This window comes from Gekko japonicus, unplaced genomic scaffold, assembly GCF_001447785.1.
Source record: "Gekko japonicus isolate JY-2015 unplaced genomic scaffold, Gekko_japonicus_V1.1 scaffold46, whole genome shotgun sequence".
NCBI lineage: Eukaryota > Metazoa > Chordata > Lepidosauria > Squamata > Gekkonidae > Gekko > Gekko japonicus.
Genome location: NW_015169173.1, coordinates 1,109,994 through 1,129,160, shown reverse-complemented (window position 1 = coordinate 1,129,160; position 19,167 = coordinate 1,109,994). Strand labels below are relative to the sequence as shown.

Sequence of the window (19,167 nt, the reverse complement as noted above, 5' to 3'; positions counted from 1 at the left end):
GGGCTTCTAGTGTCCTGGCCCCACTGCTGGACCTCCTGATGGAACCTGATATTTTTGGCCACTGTGTGTCAGAGTGTTGGACTGGATGGGCCATTGGCCTGATCCAACATTGGCTTCTCTTATGTTCTTAAATACGAGCAGTCAGTGTGATGTGGTGGTTAAAAAGGCAAATTCAGTCTTGGGTTGTATTAAAAGGGCCATAGCATCAAAATCGCAGGAGGTCATAGCTCCTCTGTATACTGCCTTGGTCAGGCCGCACCTGGAGTACTGTGTGCAGTTCTGGAGGCCTCACTTCAAAAACGATGTGGACAGAATCGAGAGGGTGCAGAAGAGAGCGACGAGGATGATCAGCGGTCTGGAGATTGAGCCCTGCGAGGAAAGGCTAAGGGCCCTGGGAATGTTTAGTTTGGAGAAGAGGAGATTGAGGGGGGATATGATTGCTCTCTTTAAATATTTGAAAGGCTGTCATTTGGAGGAGGGCAAGGAGCTGTTCCAGTTGGCAGCAGAGGATAGGACCCGAAGCAACGGGTTTAAATTACATGCAGAAAGGTATCGGCTGGATATTAGGGAAAGCTTTTTCAGGGTCAGAGTGGTTCAAAGGTGGAATCAGCTGCCTAGGGAGGTGGTTAGCTCCCCTTCACTGACAGCTTTCAAGAAGAGGCTGGACGAATATTTGTCAGAGATGCTTTAGGCTGGTCCTGCATTGGGCAGGGGGTTGGACTAGATGGTCTGTATGGCCCCTTCCAACTCTATGATTCTATGACCTTCACATACTTGATTAATTGCAAATGGCTACTTAGTCGCCCACATTCCATATAGAATTACTAATACAATTTAGAATTGCCACTTCCCAAGTAAGTGTGGAAACAATAGGGACAATTCATGTTTTTAATCCAAAAATGATTTGTGTGTGTTAAAGGTTTTTTTAGGTTTCAATTTCTTTATGTTAGTTACCTTTACTTTTAAAGGTAACTAACCTAAAGAAATTGATCAGAAGAATATTATAGTGATTGTGGGCACACAACTAGAGAGTAGTACTTATTCTGAACAAGTATGTACTGTAGGGGCTCTAAATCTCATATGTCCCACATAACACGTAGGGTCTGTGGATTGCTATTCCATACATAGTGTCATCTCTGGTGTAACAAATTAGCTGAGGCAGGCCTAGATCAATGGCTGAGTTTTCCAGAGCAGAAAACATTTGCTTTGGCTCAGCATATGGTAGTTGCTTCATCATCAATGAGGTGAAGTAGCCGCTTTTTTCAAATGAAGGAAAGATTCCTGGAGTCTGCCTACTTGGCTCTGAAGCCAATTCCAGCTGTGGTATACGTGAGGTGGCGCTCTCTCTCTCTCTCTCTCTCTCTCTCTCTCTCTCTCTCTCTCTCTCTCTCTCTCTCTGTGAGAGGAACTGCAACACATATGTGGGGGGGAAACGGATGTGTGAGAAGGAATTGTTTAACCCCTTCCCCCATATACCAATTCTCCTGTACAAGTGTATCCCAGATAATTTTAATTTTCTCTCCACATGATCTCCAAAACCCTAAGCAGCCCTCCCACATGCTGATCTTTTCTTACAAGTGGTCTTTCCACCCTGCCCCTACATTTGTGTGATCTTTTAAAACATTGGCTGTGTAATGTATTCAGCCTGACATGCCCGGACTTGCCCGGGCTGGCCAGGCACAATTCCTATGTTAGCTTCAGTCGAAAGACAAAGGATCCGGAGGATCCAAGCCGGCCCTATCAAAAGGACTAGCTTCCCAGTCGGGAGACCAATGGTCGCCCGGTTACTGTAAATAGCCTATCGGGAGTAGGGGGTGTGTTTAGGTATGCTTGGTGGCGGGTTTTCTGAACATATATAAACCGGCCTGCGAGCCAGTCAGTTGTCTTTGTCCTGAACTAAATAAAGGTATGCTTAGCTGAAATCACTCTCCGTCTGCATACTTTTCAGGCTGGATAAGCTAACATGCAGTTTCAGCCTCTGGAAGTACTGGCAGAGAAGAAACACATGAACTCAAAAGTTCCTTCCACTGTATCCTTTAACAGGGCCCCCAGCCCAGTCTCGTGGGGTAAAACACACAAAAGCTGAAGCTGCTTCACACGATGAACGTAATGACCACAATCACAACTGTGAGACCAGTCACAGATCAGCAGTGACATCCATTACTTGCCTGTGTGTAGACTAGTGGTACGCTGATCCAGTCATAGTGGAAGAGCATGCTGCAGTTGCCTCGGAAAACATTCAATTCCTGAACAAAGAGAGCAGCCATTACTAACATAAGGCATGGAAACATCTGTTGAGCTGAAGTTCTTCCATGTTTCCAGAACAAGAAAAGACAGAAAAGCTTTCTCTCCCCTTCCTTTAATACACAGTTCAAACCCTGTAAGGCAGTCTGTCAAAGGAAAAGATAGGTCAAAGAAGCCAAGGAAGACACAGCCTCCTTCAGGACACCAAACATGACATAATTTGCCCTTCTTCTTATCCTCACAACAATACTATGTGGTAGGTTTGGCTGAGGGAGAATGACTGACACAAGGTCAGCCAGCAAACCTCCTTGCAGGGGTTATGAACCTGTGTCCCCCAGCTCCTAGTTCAGCATTATAACTACTAAAGCGTAAGGACTCTCATGATGGAGACCCCAGCCTCACCTCCATGAGCAGCTTGAAGGCGCTATTGTCACGTATACGGCCCTCTTTGCGTGCCTGTGCAGCTAAGTTTGTAAACCAGACACAAGGGATCCAATATTTGTTGTAGGAAGAGTTCAGGTTCTCAAATTTCTTGCGCTCCTCCCGTGTCATAAACCCTGGAAAGCAGAGACAAAGAGCAGGTGGGGAGAATGACAAAGACTGCATGATCTTCAGCTATACCCCTTGAGTAGGTTCAGTCACCTGTTTTCACAATGTTTATTCAGTATAGTTTATTGAACAGGAGCTTGGGATGGCTGGGGATACTCAGTACAGGAGGGTAACATCTCTTTTCTCTGCCTACATCAATACCAGCCTTCTTTCTTCCGTACGAGATCTCAGAATTTTGCTAGTACAGAAAGTTGTGAAATATCGAAAGTTACATTTACATTCAAATTAAATTCGTGCAATACACCAGAAAAAATAGAAACCCAATAATACATGATCCAGCAAAAGCTAAGCACTTTTCATTCCCATTGATTTCATAACTATTCTGTTTAAATCAAAAGCACTGAATCTGGGCTGCATTATGATCATGGGGATCTGTGTGTTTCCCTAGTAGGGCATTTAGTAAATGAGACATATGTCTCACACTGCAAAGGTTTCATCATAATCTTCATTTTCCTGAGAGTATCCTTAAGTAACTAATCTGGTGTTGTATCTTCGTATTTTCCCTTCTGCATCATGAGTGGTTTTGAAGATCCAGTTGCATCCTTTTGCCTTCTTCCCTGGCAGTAGTCAGGGCCATAGCCAGGATTTTAGACTTCAAGGGGCATTTAAATAAGTTTGGGGGCACCCCCGCACACACACCCAAGGCTGTGTCGAGAGCAACGAGAGAGTAAAAGTTTTTTAAAAGCAACAAGGGGGCGGAGCGTCACTGGGTAATGGCGAACACGAAATTGTGAAGCTCCTGACTCCTCTCCTCCATATGGTCTAAATCGAGCAGCAAACTACACCCAACTGCTTCCCAGACTATGGGGGGAAACAAAGGACCGAAGGTGAAGTCCTCTCAAAAAGAAATGCCAACAGTAAAATTGTTCTTTCCTCGAGGAGAGTCAACAAAAGCTGCAGATAACTCTGAGGCTAAAACCTCCAAAATGGCTGCCACAACAGAAACCAGAGATACAGGAGTGGGGTATGTAATGAAAGAAAACCTTTTTGAACTTAAATTTGATATTATGAAGTCTATTAAAGAATCTTTAGATGAAAAGCTAGACCCAATAAACGCTAAACTGACTGAGTTAACAAAAGACATTAAAGAAGCCTAAAAAAAAAGCTGAGATGGCTATGGACGTGGGAGAGAACCTCCAAGAGGAGGTTAAAATGCTGCAAAACAGAGAACAAGTCCTAGGCTTGCCAAGTCCCCCCAGGGGGTGGGGAAACCCCGCCCCAGAGGCCCATTCCCCACCGCCGGCAGATCGGGCCCCGGGGGGGAACCCCACCCCGACATGCACGTCACCCAGAAGTGACGTGGGCACGCTGGGGGTGGGGCCACGGTCATCCGAGGGAAAAGTTTTGCATTTTCTAAAAACTACAATGAAAATTGGGGGGGGGGGTACAAATAAGGAGAAAGAAAAGATAACCACTACTAACTAAAACCCCAAGAGTAGGAGATCACTACAACAGCTTGATTAAATTATTCTTAACATGCTAATATCCTTTGAACTTAGTCAGACATGCTAAAATATCTTTTGAACCTTTGATTTAACTGTTAAAGAGAAATGTGGCATTGTCTTGCTGGAACTGGAACCGGTCATGTAAAAAAAAAGTCCCTTTTTCTTTTTCAAGGACTATTATCCGCTTGAATTCTTGCCTTCAATCTTAGACATCATTCCATTTGTTGCTTTTGAAAGCCAAACTTACAGAGAGTCTATCCACCCTTTTACCCGTCAGACTTGTTTTGGATATGTCCATGGCATACCCGTTCGCTTTCAGCTTCGCTTAACGTCTGCTTACAGGCTCCACCGCTTGAACCTACTCATTAGACTCTCCTCTTAAATATTGGAAGTCCCTGTGATCAAAGGCTAGCCGCTTCTCCAATGTTAACACAGTCCCTTGAAAATAACAGCCAATATATAGCACAGTTCTTGTGAAGTACCTCATTTTTGCCAGCAGGGGGAAAAGGCTTAACATACTGCCTGAAAGAGTCTATGATTACTTCTGGTCACATGGGCCAGTTACTCTTCCACTTCCTCAAGAAAGCTTGGATCTTGCTTGCTGCTTCTACTGCCTCGCCAATCACCATTTTTAAACGTTTACTTTTTATAGAATTTGCCAAAGTCCCAAAAACTTGCCCAACACTTATTTGGCTCCTGGAGTCTCTTACAGTCTATTGCCTCCTTAGAACTCCGTCCCCACTACAAAGACTTTTCATTAATCGCTTATTTGTTCTTTCCGGGGGAGAGTCCCCCCCCCGCTTTTAGTAATAGGGGGACTCGCTCATTTTCTGGTGTTCTTGCTTTAACGGACTCACTCTTGAACGTCTGATCACTTGGATCTCGCCAGGTAACGATTTAAATGCTGTACCTCCAAGCGCTTGTCCCGGTGTGCGTAGCTGAGTCCCATTCGGGAACACAGCATAGAGACCTTTGGGGTAAAGGGAATCCTCAATCTGCTGGCAGCATGCCTGCAGAGAGGCAACCCTCAGTGCCCCATGGCAAGAGACGTGTCACAAGGGTCCCAGGGGGGTGCGGACATTCACACCCCTTCTCAATGCGCTGGTCCTCGGATCGCTCCCCAGGAGCTCCCCAGGGATACAGCTGCCATCAGCCCTCCAAAAACCGGAAGTCCAAGCACACAATTCACAATGCACATATGGTTGACAAGTCCCTAGTAGACATTGGGAAGGGAACAAGACTTGTCTCAAGGATGGTTACAGGTCTTCAGTCATTTTTGTTCAACTGGCCACTCTTAAGCCACTTTCCACAAATGACAGTTACATTCTATTTTTGCATTTTCTCCCTCTATAATTTGACTAGTGCTAGCTAAAGTATACATTCTGCTTACAGGTTATTCTTTTTCACTTGTATTAGTGGCATTCATAAGCAACACATACCAGATTAAAAGGTGTTCTGAGCATCACTACTAGAAAACAGTTATTAAAATCTTGCTATCTGACCAGCCCCAACATTGGGGGGCAAACATCTAAAGCTGTCACCTTACCATCTTTCCCACAACACTCCCATACCTGTAATGACATTTCTCTTGGTGCGAAGAGAGTTTGTCAGTAAAACACTCACCTGCCTCCACTACGTGGTCAATGGTAGGAAAGCGCTTGAACACAGCGGTGCTGACCGAGCGCAGTATCAGCACTGCTGACAGGCTGCTGTACCGCATGAGTGTCCGCCGATAAAGCCGCCCACGTTCATCAGTGCCATGCACAGTCCCAGAGATAACACACATCAGCCGGTCTGGCATCGGCATGCAGGTGTACTGGCTCCACCACCTGTTCACCACCAGCGTCACATAGAAGCCTAAATGAACCCAGGAGACAGGGAGGGTTACAGACAGTAAAACTCAGCCACTTAACAGTCAGGCAGTCTGATCTGAGCTAACTTGGAGGCTTAAGGTAAAGGCCTGGGCTCAGTCCCAGAACCTGTTCTGCTATCAGCCTTGGAAACACACAAAAGTAAGAGTGTATCTGAACATTTGCAAAGTGTCTTTCCCTCTTCAGTGAGTAACCAAAATCAGCCCCAAACTATACAAGATTAAGAAAACAGACTCTCCTGGATACAGGGCACTGTTTTCAGACAGTTTTGAGCAGGGCTAAGAATAACTCTGCTGGATTAGACAAGTCCAGCATCCTGCTTCACACAGTGGCTAGCAGCAATCTGGGTAAAGGACACTGCTTTCTAATCGCTTTGAGCTTCAGCACCTCTTCGTAGATGTATGACTAACACATATACTAACCCTCCACACTCTACCCAGTTTTCAGATAGAGCCCATATTATCCTCTGCTCTACCCCACCTTTATAGCCTGCAAGAACTCATATCCAAACCAGAAACTGTTCTTTGCTTCTACACTCGGAAGTTTATCCAGTATTGCCCAACAAGGCCATGCAGCAGGCAAAGAGAAAACAAGAAAATGCGCTCAGCCAGTTTCCAGTGTCTGCTCTGACTGATGGAGTTGGATAGGGCGGAGCCTCTGCTCCAACGAGAAGGGGATTGTTGTTCAAGCATCTCACCCAAAACAAAGGAGACGGGAATGAGATTGGCATAGTTGTCGCAGTAAATGACCAGCTTTTCAAAATATCGTTTCTGATCTTCGGGTAAGACAAAGCTATAGGTGGGAAATAAGAAGGAGACAAGGATTAAGAGGGTGTGTGCGCGCTTGCAGCAGGCTTCTCACGCCCACACGTACACCCAGGGGCAAGCTTGCCAAGATCCACTAGGTCACACTCATGCAAAAGAAGAGTCTTGCCTGAAGAGCAAGTACAGGCTTTTAAATGGAAACCATGGCTGTCTGTAAACATTAGGATGGACTTGGACGTAAATATCAGGGAGACTTCTCATAACAGTGCTTTTCAAAACAAGAATGCCAGGAGCTAGGGACTCATCTCACCCACATGTTCAAAAATGGGCACATGCACCACATAACACTTTTATTGACAGCGAGTGGTGTGCACGATAATCTGCTGTCCTAGACCTAGAAGCTGATTTGACACCGAGGCTGTTTTCACATGCAGGAGCCATGGCTCATTGGTGGTGCATCTTCTTGGTATGCAGAAGGTTCCAGGTTTAATCCCTGGCATCTCCAGCTAAAAAAAGCATCAGGGGACATGAAAGACCTCCATCTGGAACCCTGGAGAGCCACTGCCAGTGAGAGTAAGCCACTACTAACCTTTATAGAACAATGGTGTGATGTGGTATAATTCACAAATGCATTCACGTAGTGATGGTACTTTCTCTGGCTCTTCTTGCTGCTGCAAATGCATTTGTAGTAGCAACAGTGTATGTACATGGTAGTTTTTCACATACTTTCTCTGACTCCAGTTCCTGTGGCCACCCCCTACATAATGCTAGCAATGTATTAATGACCAATCAAGAAAAAAAAATTAAAAAGCCCTTTGGTAGTGCATGGAAGGGGGAACAGCAGCTATGGAGGACTCAGGGATGGAAAATGGCACCGATGCTGATGGGACTGGAGAAAATCTGCACTTTCCCATCCACATGGTAGCCATCCCACTTTGACTGGAATCTTTTAAAAAAATGACACTAAAGCAGGTTTAGGAAAGATGGTGGCCAAGAAGGAGAAAAGCTAGAGGATGCGTGAAGGATCATGATGCCACGCGGAAGCTCTTTCTTTTAAAAAACTCAAACGTTTCAGTATGAGACCCAAGCTGGACCAAAATAGTTGAGTAGCAAAATATGTCATATAGCCTGGTGCTGAAAAACAGGTGGGGGTAGGATTTGGAACTCAAACAGGTGGAACTTTACAGCCCGCATGAGACAGAAAGCCCGAAGATGCTTTCACACGCTACCCCTCATTGCCAACATTTCTACATTTCAACAGCAGGGCCGTAAAAAAAAAAAAAAAAAAGGCTGGGGGGGGGGGGGGGGGGGGAGATGGCCCATTCCCTTCGGCTCTGACTGACTGGTTACTTCCAGATCAGTCTGAAACAACATAATTATAGTTGTTGTAAAAAGGGGTGGAGATGGCCTTCTGAGGAGTGCCATATTTATACATTTAACACCCTCCCCCCTCTCCACTAAAGAGAAACTATCTTAGGAAATCTGCATTGCTTTATGGAGTCGTTTGAAGGATAACTGGATCAAACAGAGGATGTGTCCATCAGTCCTTGAGCAGTGATGGGATATCTTAATCAACATTTGCCACAGATATGAGCGTGCCTCTCCAATACGTCCACTTACCGATAGGTGATGCTGAGTCCTGCGTATAAGACAAAGAAGACCAGGAACTCCTTGTAGAGCAACTTGTAGATGCTTCCGCGCCAGAGCAACAGCAGCTTATAGAAGCCACCAAATCGGGCATTGGCCACACGGGCTGTGTATGTCACAGTCATTGCCGAACCCAGAGACTAAGTGGGTCTCCTGCACAGGGAGAAGCAGGGTTAGGTCTCTGTGCATCATATCAGCAGCACCCTCTGGCTTTCTGCAACACCCCTTGCAGCAGAGAAAGCTTGGGAGCCTTTCGACAGCATGGTCTTGCTCATACAGCAGTAGCTTCGGCTTTGAGGGACTAGCATGAAATTCACTGCAAGCTCACATTTCCCCCAACATCCATCCTTTGTTCCCTACAGAGAGGAGAAACACAGAAAGCATCTCTCTCTCCCCCTCCCTCTCTCTCTCCGGTGGTGGTGATGGTGATAGTGGAACCACTGCTCCGTTGGTGGGGCTGCTGCCTCTGTTATTGCCAAAGCCTTTCTTCTGTTTCTCTAGCAAATGTGAAGAGGTCAAAAAGACAGTAAAAGCAATGAGAAAGGGAAGGTGATCCAAAAGGCCCGGGGGGAACTCTATTCCCAAGGGGCAGGTAGTCCCTGATTTGGATGGCCTAGGCTATCCTGATCTCTTCAGAAGCTAAGCCGGGTCACCCGTGATTAGTATTTGGATGGGAGATCACCCAGGAATTCCAGGGCCACTAGGAAGGCAGTGGTAAACCAGCTCTGAATGTCTCTCACCTTGAAAACCCTGTTAGGTTGCCATAAATCAGCTGTGACTTGATGGCACTTTACACACACCCAAGTAATCACTGTGACTAGCTAAGGGCCTTATTTTTGATCAGACATTCAAGGAGATTGTCCCAGTGACCCTCCCCCTTTTCATTGCTAGCTTAGGAAAGTCGTGTTATCTCCAGCAGAGAGAGGACCAAGCAGTGAGACACTGAGTAAGCTGTCTTTCACGATTCTATTGTAAAAGTCGAGGTTAAATGGGAAGGGTACTGAGAACGCATAACTAAAGTCCCTTCCTATGCATGTACCCAGTCAAAAGAAAATCATAGAGAATAGGAAGGAATCAACTTCCCAAGTGTCACGGCACCTAGAAATTTGACTGCGGTAGACCAGCCGACCAGCCAATGTTCCCTCTAAGCTGTGGAGTCGTGTGAGCAAAAGTTCTACTTGGTGAACTAATGGCATTAAAGTTGTGAGCAAATGATTTGCCTACTGCATAAATTAAGTCTGCTCTGGAGCCATCCTTCCTGAGCGAAGACAAAAATATGTGAGCCGGAGGCTAAAAAACTGTGAGCTAGCTCACACTAACTCATCTTAGAGGGAACACTGCTGACCACTAGTAATTAATTCTCTTTCCGCATCAGAGATCTCATCTACAAAATGGGAATTACCATAACCTGTCTTGGTATGGCTAAGAAGACCAAGTGTAAACGTACATTCAGTGTGTTATATATAAAAATGGTCTGAGTCAGGATAAGGCAGCTCAAGTCTTCATACATAATCAAATGTCTGAGATCATAACACAGTTGTCCACTAACTCTCAGGTCCCGTTTTCATATTTTGTTCATCACACAGAAGCTACCATTAATTGTTCCACTCTTCCATGGTTGTGCAAAATGGCTTACTATGCAGACTGGGCAATTTTCTCCACAGTACTACAAGTGAACAGCAAGGGTTCCACCTAGATAGCTCACCTTATAACAACAGTGGCCGGAAGGGGTGATTTGAAGCAGCTTCTAGGCTGTGGCCTCTCTGCCCTGACCTGGATAGCCCAGGCTCACCCGATCTCGGAAGCTAAGCAGGGTTGGCCCTGGCCAGTATTTGGATAGCCAAGGCAAGCAATAGCAAACCAACTCTGAATGTCTCTGGCCTTGAAAACCTTATGAGGTCGCCATAAGTCAGCTGTGACTTAATGGCACTTTCTACCATCAGTGTTCCCTCTAAGATGAGTTAGTGTGAGCTAGCTCACAGTTCTTTAGCCTCCGGCTCACACATTTTTGTCTTAGCTCAGGAAGGATGGCTCCAGAGCAAACTGATTTATGCAGTAGCCAAATTGCTCGCTCACAACTTTAATACCAGTAGCTCACAAAGTAGCTCACTCCACAGCTTAGAGGGAGTACTGTCTACCACCACTGTGCTGTGGACATACCATATAAATGGCCTCTCAATACTAAAGGATGCTTTCGGAGAGTGGGTGGTTGCATGAATAGTGGATTTTTGTTTAGGAAGGGTTAGGTGCTTTAGATCACCGAAGCATCCCCTCCTCACCACAGCGCACGGTGCCTAGGTGTTTACTCCATATTGTTCCTGTAATTCTGGGGATTAACTGTCCTAGGTTCAGAAGGGACTGCTTGGTGGAGAGGGCAAAATGGGGAAGATTCATGAAATTTGTGCAAGCAAATCACTGTATCCAGCCCAGCATAACTGTTAAGCCTGAGAGTTTCCAAAGAGCTCTCCCTGCCCCAAACCACTGACCTGAAATGGGTGGGAGTTTATTTCAAAGACCCAGTCTTTACACTGCAAAGAAGTAATTGACAAGAGAGAATGGTCTTCTTTTGCCTCCTACCTTCCCCTCTTATGTGCTGTATGAAAATGGTGTTCCTTTTGCTCTGCAGAGAATTGAACATGCTTGACTGAGAAGGTACGGAAATGGGATTCCTCCAATTTTCTCATGACCAGCAGACAACCCCCCACCCTAAGTCTTGTTGGGCCTAAAGTATTTATCCTGGCACAAGTTTTCATGGAAAAAGAGTGAAAAATAGGGGGAGAGAGACCTCTGTAGGAAACCACAAAAGGTACGGAGTACTAGAGGTCACACAAAGGGAAAGAAGGCTAATATACCGCACAAACCAAATATTAACACCTCACTATACTGTGCACTGTATATATGGGCTGTTTTCACTAATCACACTGTACTCGTTCCACTGTATATATTAATATTTGGTTTCCACACAGTTAAGTACATCAACTTTTTTTCCTTTGTGTGGCCACAAGTTTTCATAGGCCAAAGCCCACTTCGACAAATGCATGAAATAGTCACCTGGGTGACTAAGTATATCTATATATATACTACTACACACCCTACAACAAGCCAAGACAAAAAAAATTATAGGTCAAGGCCAAAAGGTCAAAAAATGTAAGAGACAGCAGAAGGTGGGTCTGAGTACTATGCATAACACACATGAATGCAGAATGTAATCCAATGAGCATGGGTGTGGCTCACTCCCATTAACTTCCAATTTATAGTGTAAACAAACAACTGAAGGGCAACTCTTGACCCTGTAAGGAGAGTACTGGAATTTTCCTAGGGCAACTGCCATTCTGATCCCTTTCATTGGTTACCATATTCAGTATTACCATGAGAGAATAGAACAGATTATTAAATAATAAAGAGTCCATGACAGTACTCCAAAGGTAAATTGATTCTAAACAGATAAGTTAGGGCAAGTTATGAAAAATGCTCGAAGTTATATCCAGGTGGGCAGCCATCTTGGTCTGAAGCAGTAGAACAAATTTTGAGTCCAGTGGTAACTTTAAGATCACCAGAGCTTTATTCAAGCTAACTGTGTTGGTCTTAAAGGTGCCACTGGACTCAAACTTTGCTTGAAGTTATGATATTAAACTTGAATGACAGTACCACTGCACTGCTAGTTGTAGGGTCCCAGGTAGTTCCAGGAGTCAGAGTAACTTCTATCTTCCTGATCCAGACCCCCCTCCCAGGGCCCCCTCAGTGAGGGACTACCATTCCCAGAAGTAAATATTGGAAATTGGGAAGAATAAAAGCAAAGACAGGATCAAATGGACAACGCGGAAGTGGTTACCACTTGTAACCACTACACTGGAGCTGAATAAAAAGTAAACAAAGCAGAGTCAAGTATATGCATTTTTAGTAGTGATGGACAACCAACACCACCCTGGTCTTCAGAAATGGCCAGCTACAAGTTTCAGCAGCAAATACACTGCAAAAACAAATTTCCCCAGAGAGGTCTGAATTGATTGGGAGATGTTGCATGGCATCCTGCCTTTCCAGGAGGAACACATTCTCACACTGCTACTTGGAAATTATAGTATTTATCTGAGCGAGATGGACAGTACAAAGGACGGAATGATTCATTGTGGCCCTGCTTGGAATGCATAAATTTAAAACCTATGGACTTGTTTGATAAAGTGTTAAATTGACTGGCTTTCTGGAAGGCAATTCTTCTGAAAACAGTAGCGCTAGGATTTCTCTCCCAAGGGTTGAATTCAGACTTTGTATTTGCATGCCCTGCCCTTGTGGTGTAGATGAGGTTTCTTAATAGTTGAATTGTAGGACAGAAGACTGAGGAACTAAGGACTTCTTCTGTAAATTGCATGCATTCCATTTAAATTCCCAGATCAACCTCAACAACCCAGGAACATGCACTAACACAGCAACTGCCTTTTGGAGTATCTAGTCTGAGGAATGCATACATCATTAATAGTCTCAATTTAAAATTACAAGCAGTAGAAATTTGGGGAGCAATGACGTCCCCTCCCCCACCAGCATTGTCTGTTACAAGCTGGGTAAATTTAAATGCCAGGCCTGGGATTCCAAACTGTGACAGGATTCCTAAACCATTTATTGTGAGAATTTATACAAAATGAATCCCAGAAATAAGGGTGTTGTTACTTGGATAACAGAAAAAAGACAGACATCAAAGATCACTGTGGCATCTTATAAACTTAAGGAATGTTCGGAGTGCAGCTCCCCACATTGCTGCTTGCACAATTCAGCCTGAAACTGGAAGAGCAGGAAACATAAGAAAGAGAGGGGGGGGCTAAATTATAGGGGCTTTGAACAAAGGTCACTTGTTTGGATTGTACCTTGCCAATCCCTTGGTCAAGATGTCAGCCTTCAACTGGGGCCTGGAGATCTCCAGGGATTAGAGCTCATCTGCAGACTACAGAGATCACCTGATCTGGAGAAAATGGATGCTTTGGAGGGTAGACTCTATGGCATTGTGCCCCACTGAAGTCCCTGTCCTCCCCAGGCTCCATCCCTAACTCCCAAGAATTTCCCGACCTGGAGATGGCAACTCTACACCCTTTGCCAATGGCCAGGGGGAACCTTGCACTCCTATGACTCTTGGCCTTTGGTTTGGTCTACTGGAGATCAGTATGAGGAACAGCACAAAGAGTGTGTGGCCTGCAGGTGCTGTATCAGTGTGTCCAACACCTGAGAAATCCCTGGTCTGGAGAAAGCATCTCGACTGCAAGCTTATTGTGGCATGAGTATGTCCCGCATGTAATGAAGCAAACTGCACTCTACAAAAAATCCACCTCTTGCTAATAACCCTTTGGATCATGTTATCTTGGAAGTGCTTTGCTATTGAGTTTGTAGACACATCTGGCAGCTGAAGTCTGAATGGTAAAGGAGGCCTCAGAAAAAAAGTGTGTGTGTGTGTATGTGTATGTCCCTTTCGCTTTCTGTTGGAAAGACTGTCCTGTCTTCCCGCAACAGCACTTTCTTTGCATAGCAATCCACTCCTGTTAAGGGTCTCCTAGGATGCAATTTGATAGAGGCCTGGCTAGTTAGATGACGACACATTATCCTGCCTAGAGGTAGCCATTAGCAAGAGCTCCTCACCAGCCGCAGCCTGGTAGCACCCCCCCCACACACACACACATTCCATTGAGAGGTTTTGGGGGCTTTTTTGCCTGCTTGTTTTTCAAAGTTGAACTCAAAAATCAAATCTCCCCCACTGTGGAGATTGCAGTCAAACCTTCCTGGTTTAACAATACCAGGCAAGAGTTTGAAGAGGGCCTCTTCCCAGACTACCTAAATGATCTCTTTGATTAAAGCCCGTTTTCCCTCCCACCAAAGATCTAAGGCTATTGTGTGAGATGACTTCTCTCTCTCTCAACAAATAGCCAAAGATCATGTTTGTCTTTCCCTTCAGAGCAATTTCAAAAAAAGAATGCAACTTGTAGGGTTGCCAACAACCCGGAGGAAAAAAAATGTTCTCTCCCTTTACTACAACACAAGCTTAATGCATGGAAACGGGAAAGCGTCTTTTATAGCCTGCCTTTCCTCATGGTTCAAGGTGGCTTACAATAATAGTTCAAATTGTTCAGTTGGAACAAAAATGGCAAACCCCAATTCTCCCCAATTCTCCCCCTGTTCCCCCCCTTAAAAGATGTCTGCCATTCAAACCCCTCAAAAGCTCCGGCAAACAAGGCAGACCTTGCAGCACCTTCCTGAAGAGCTCCACCTCTTCAGGGAGCCCATTCCACAGAGCTGGAGCCACCATGGAAACCGCCTGGGCTCTAGTCAATGTCAGATGGGCAAGCCTAAGTGATGGGATAGCCTTCCTGATGACCGTAGTTGGTGCGCAGGGACATATGGAAGGAGAGGGTCCTTCAGATATGTGGGCCCGATGTCATGAAGGGCTATAAAGGTCATAACCAGCACCTTGAATTAAACTTGGAAACAGACTGGCAGCCAATGTAGCTGTTTCAAAACGGGTCCCATATATTCCCAGCAACCAGTCACTGACAATCGTTAGACTGCCACATTCTGGACCAGTTGTACTTTCTGGGTTCTCTTCAAGGGAAGCCCCACACAGAGCACATTGCAGTAATCCCAACCATGAGATTACAGAAGCATGGATCAGTGTAGCCAGATCATCTGAGTCTTAGCAACGAGAGAGCTGACAAATCAGATACAGCTGATACAAGGTGCTCCAGATCACCATGCCAACCTGCTTTTCAAAGAACAAGAGAGGATCCATGAGCACTCCCACGCTCTTAACCTGCTCTACAAAACCCAACGATTCAATTTGGACAAATGAATCCAATCCCTCTAGAGCAGTGGTTCTCAACCTTCCTAATGCCGCGACCCTTTAATACAGTTCCTCATGTTGTAGTGACCCCCAACCATAAAATTATTTTCTTTGCTAAAATAAGACCATCGAAAATTTGTGTTTTCCGATGGTCTTAGGCGACCCCTGTGAAAGGGTCGTTTGACTCCCAAAGGGGTCGCGACCCACAGATTGAGAGCCGCTGCTCTAGAGTATCAGCCTTCCTGATAATCATTACCTCTGTCTTGTCTGGATTCAGCTTCAGATGGGTCTGCCTTAGCCACCGGACCATAGCCTCAAAGCACCAGTCCAGAACCAGGGCAGATGCATCTGGGGGCTTGGATAATGAAATATAGAGTTGGGTGTCATCTGCACATTAATTACACCCAACCCCAAAACTCTGGACCATCTCATGCAACAGACTTGTGTGTGTGTGTAACTGTATTAAAAGGCTGCTGAGAGGTCCAACAGTATCAACAGGGAAGACTGTCCCCTGTCCATCTTTAAACAAAGATCACCCACCAATGCAACTAAAGCTGATTTGTTACCAAACCCAGGCCTGAAACCAGACAGAAATGGGTCAAGTGGCTTATGGCATGGAGAAAAATAACATCACCTAGTAAATAGCATCCTATTAAGCCTTTATTAGGAGCTGCAGTGGCTCAAGTGGTTAAGACGCTGAACTGCAGGCTGTGGAAGGTCAGTAGTTCAGCAGTTCGAGACCCGGGTGCCACATGACGGAGTGAGCTCCCGTCTCTAGTTCCAGCTCCTGCCAACCTAGCAGTTCGAAAGCAAGAAATTGCAAGTAGATAAATAGGTACCACTTCGGTGGGAAGGTAACAGCGTTCCGTGTGCCTTGGTGTTTAGTCATGCCGGCCACATGACCACGGAAATGTCGTCGGACAGCGCTGGCTCTTCGGCTTTGAAACGGAGATGAGCACCGCAGCCCTAGAGTCGGACTCGACTGGCTTTCGAGCAAGGGAACCTTTACCTTTACCGTAAGCCTTTATTAAAGGGGCAGGAAGTTTTTTTCTCCAGGCTGCTGGTAACCCTAAAAGTAGTATGTACCAGTGTGGCGTGAGGAGATGTCTTCAGGCCAAAATAACCATAAAGTATTAACTGCTCTAAATTGGGGTTATTAAAGTATTCTGGCTAACAGGCTTGGTCTGCCTGAGGCAAGAAAATCATGCTGGAGTGCTTGCAACGGAATTTTCCAAGGATACGGGATTCTTCGCAACCTCTAGGAGTGAGATCCAACTGTCTACACCACAGTAAACAGGTAAGCGCTCCCTGAGCCGTGTAGAAGGCAGATCTCCAGTGGGGATTCTCCACAACACAATGATCATACATACATAGGATAAACAAAATCCATAATTATAGGTGGCCACTTTTTCTGAGAACTTGTTAAAGGCCTATGGGCCCTCTCCATAAATTCTCACCAGAACCAAAGGGCAGAAAATGTGACTCTTCATTTTGCCTTAGTAACCATCTTTTAAACAAAAAAGTAGTTTTGTTTGTAGTTTCAAGCATACCCAAGATTTAAATAATAAAAATGGTTTACAAATAATAGCAACCACATTTTGCTCTTAAATAATGTACTACAGCCACAACAAAAGGATCATAGTACCACAGGAAATAACATTTTTATGTTAATTGAAATGGCAGATCCTAATAATGGCATCACCTTACTGTTACTTTTACATTTACGTTTGTCTTGCCTCAACCAGTCCATTTGGAACAAAAATATTAATGTCTCTCTGTGATAGTAAGCTTAGAAACCTAATCACACTGAATGTGGAATTTACTTCTGATTAAACATTTGTAAGGACTGGGCTGCAAGATCTTCTCTTATACTAAAATAAACACAGGATAGTTTGACCATTCTTCCTTGCTTCCACTACTAGCCCATTAAAAACCAAAAATCTGCTTTTTATCACTTTGAGTCCTTATCACCCCATCGCAAGGATAGATTTCAACAAGAGGTCACTGTCAGTGTCCCTTTTTCCAGATGGGAAAACTAAGACTAACAGTATATGATTCGTCCAAGGCACTCTATAGGCTAGGAATAAGGCAAATCACCTCTGCTTCCACACTGGTTCAGAAGTGCAGATTCCTACTTTTCATTCCTGACCCTCATGCATGTGAAATATACCATAACTCACCGCTCAGAAGAACTGTACATTTTTTGGGAAATTTTGAAGCCGTGGAAAAAAGGCAGTTTAAAAACGTTTTTAAAAATTTGAGGAGAAATTTAAATATATGTAATATTTACTTGACTATCAAGCCTAAACCTATTTTGCTGTTTTCACAGTAAAAAATGCATAATTTATAGCTTTGTATATAAACTTTTATTAATTGATATATTTATGGAATTTAAAAGTATAAATCCTTTGCTTTCTACAAGCAAAACTGCAAATATATCTAATACTAAAACAAGATAAAGTTCCAAACTGCTGCACCCTGCACTATCTTAGCTCATTTCACTAACTGGGACAAAAAAAGTCTATTTCATGGGATTTTTAGTGCTTTCCTACATTCCCCAATTTTTCCAACGAAAAAGCTGAAAAAGTCCTCAGACTTCACATGCTATATAGTTTGGGTGAAGAAAACCTTGCCTTAAAAAGCATTTCACTCATTTTGAAGGGGAAAAATGGGATTTTCTTTTAGTGTTCCCCAAAATGCCCCCAATTTTTCCTTTGAAAAAGGGGAGAAAAACATTCAAATATTTTCTGGATCCCCCCTCCCAAGCTTTCACATCTCTACCTCTCAGGAGATAACATTTTCTAATAACAATTTTAATGGATTATAATAGCAAAGAAACTGAGGTTTTGCAAAGATTACTATGGAACCCAAATGCCAGAGATGCTAATAGTAAGAAAAGAAGCTCCATCCCAGACTAGGAGACAGTGAGCATGGATATGAAGGGAAGACGTTTAACAACATGACACTAACCTGTACAGGAGCGCAGCTTTGCCTTCACTGAGAAAATCCCAGGAGCAGGAATATCCAGAGTGCCAACACCCTTTTCCCCAGAATCCAAATGCCACTTAGAAAGCTGCTCTTAGGTAAGGCTAGGTGTTTAAAAACAACTCAGGCAGCCCCTGCTGGTGTTTAAATACTCAGGAGCCTAGCCTGCTGCTCCCTGTGCTGCTGACCTTTTACACTTCTTCCCAATGCTTGGCACCAGAACCTGGAAGGAGGATTGAGACAGGAGGGGTGGGAGGCAGACATTAGGAGCCTGGAAGGGCTTCACAGGCAGGGTAGTGAGGATGCGGAGTTCCCTTCGCCAGTTATAATGGGAAGGGGAAAGAGATTCAGGCTGAAAACCCCAAGGAAACTAGCTTTTCAGATACAGCAGACCTAAAGAGTGGTGGGAATAGGGATGCCAGCCTCCAGGTGGAAATACAGCTCATCTCCAAACTCCAAAGAGGAGTTGCCCTGGAGGAAATGGATGCTTTGGAAGGTGGACTCTGTGGCATTGTACTCCAATGAGTTCCCTGTCCTCCCCAGGCTCCATCCCTAAGTCTCCAGGAGTTTCCCAACCTGGGTCTGGCAACCAATGTTCCCTCTAAACTAAGTTTGTGTGAGCTAGCTCACAGTTTTTTAGCCTCCGGCTCACACATTTTTGTCTTAGGAAGGATGGCTCCAGAGCAAACTAATATATGCAGTAGCCAAATCACTCGCTCACAACTTTAATGCCAGCAGCTCACAAAGTAGAATTTTTGCTCACAAGACTCCACAGCTTAGAGGGAGCA

The 19,167-nt window shown here is 44.7% G+C and overlaps 1 protein-coding gene across 1 annotated transcript in view; it reads right to left on the bottom strand.

Annotated features, from left to right (window-relative positions):
* Positions 1–18,417, bottom strand: part of BEST2 (bestrophin 2) — a 24,082-nt gene extending 5,665 nt beyond the window's left edge. Inside the window, exons 1-6 of the mRNA XM_015415871.1 lie at positions 18,365–18,417; positions 8,554–8,733; positions 6,867–6,961; positions 5,922–6,155; positions 2,647–2,801; positions 2,169–2,246 (exon numbers count right to left, since the gene is read on the bottom strand). Of these exons, the coding sequence (XP_015271357.1) occupies positions 2,169–2,246; positions 2,647–2,801; positions 5,922–6,155; positions 6,867–6,961; positions 8,554–8,705 (714 nt within the window). The 5' untranslated portion in view covers positions 8,706–8,733; positions 18,365–18,417. The remainder of the gene's footprint in view (positions 1–2,168; positions 2,247–2,646; positions 2,802–5,921; positions 6,156–6,866; positions 6,962–8,553; positions 8,734–18,364) is intronic.
* Positions 18,418–19,167: the final 750 nt, after the last annotated feature.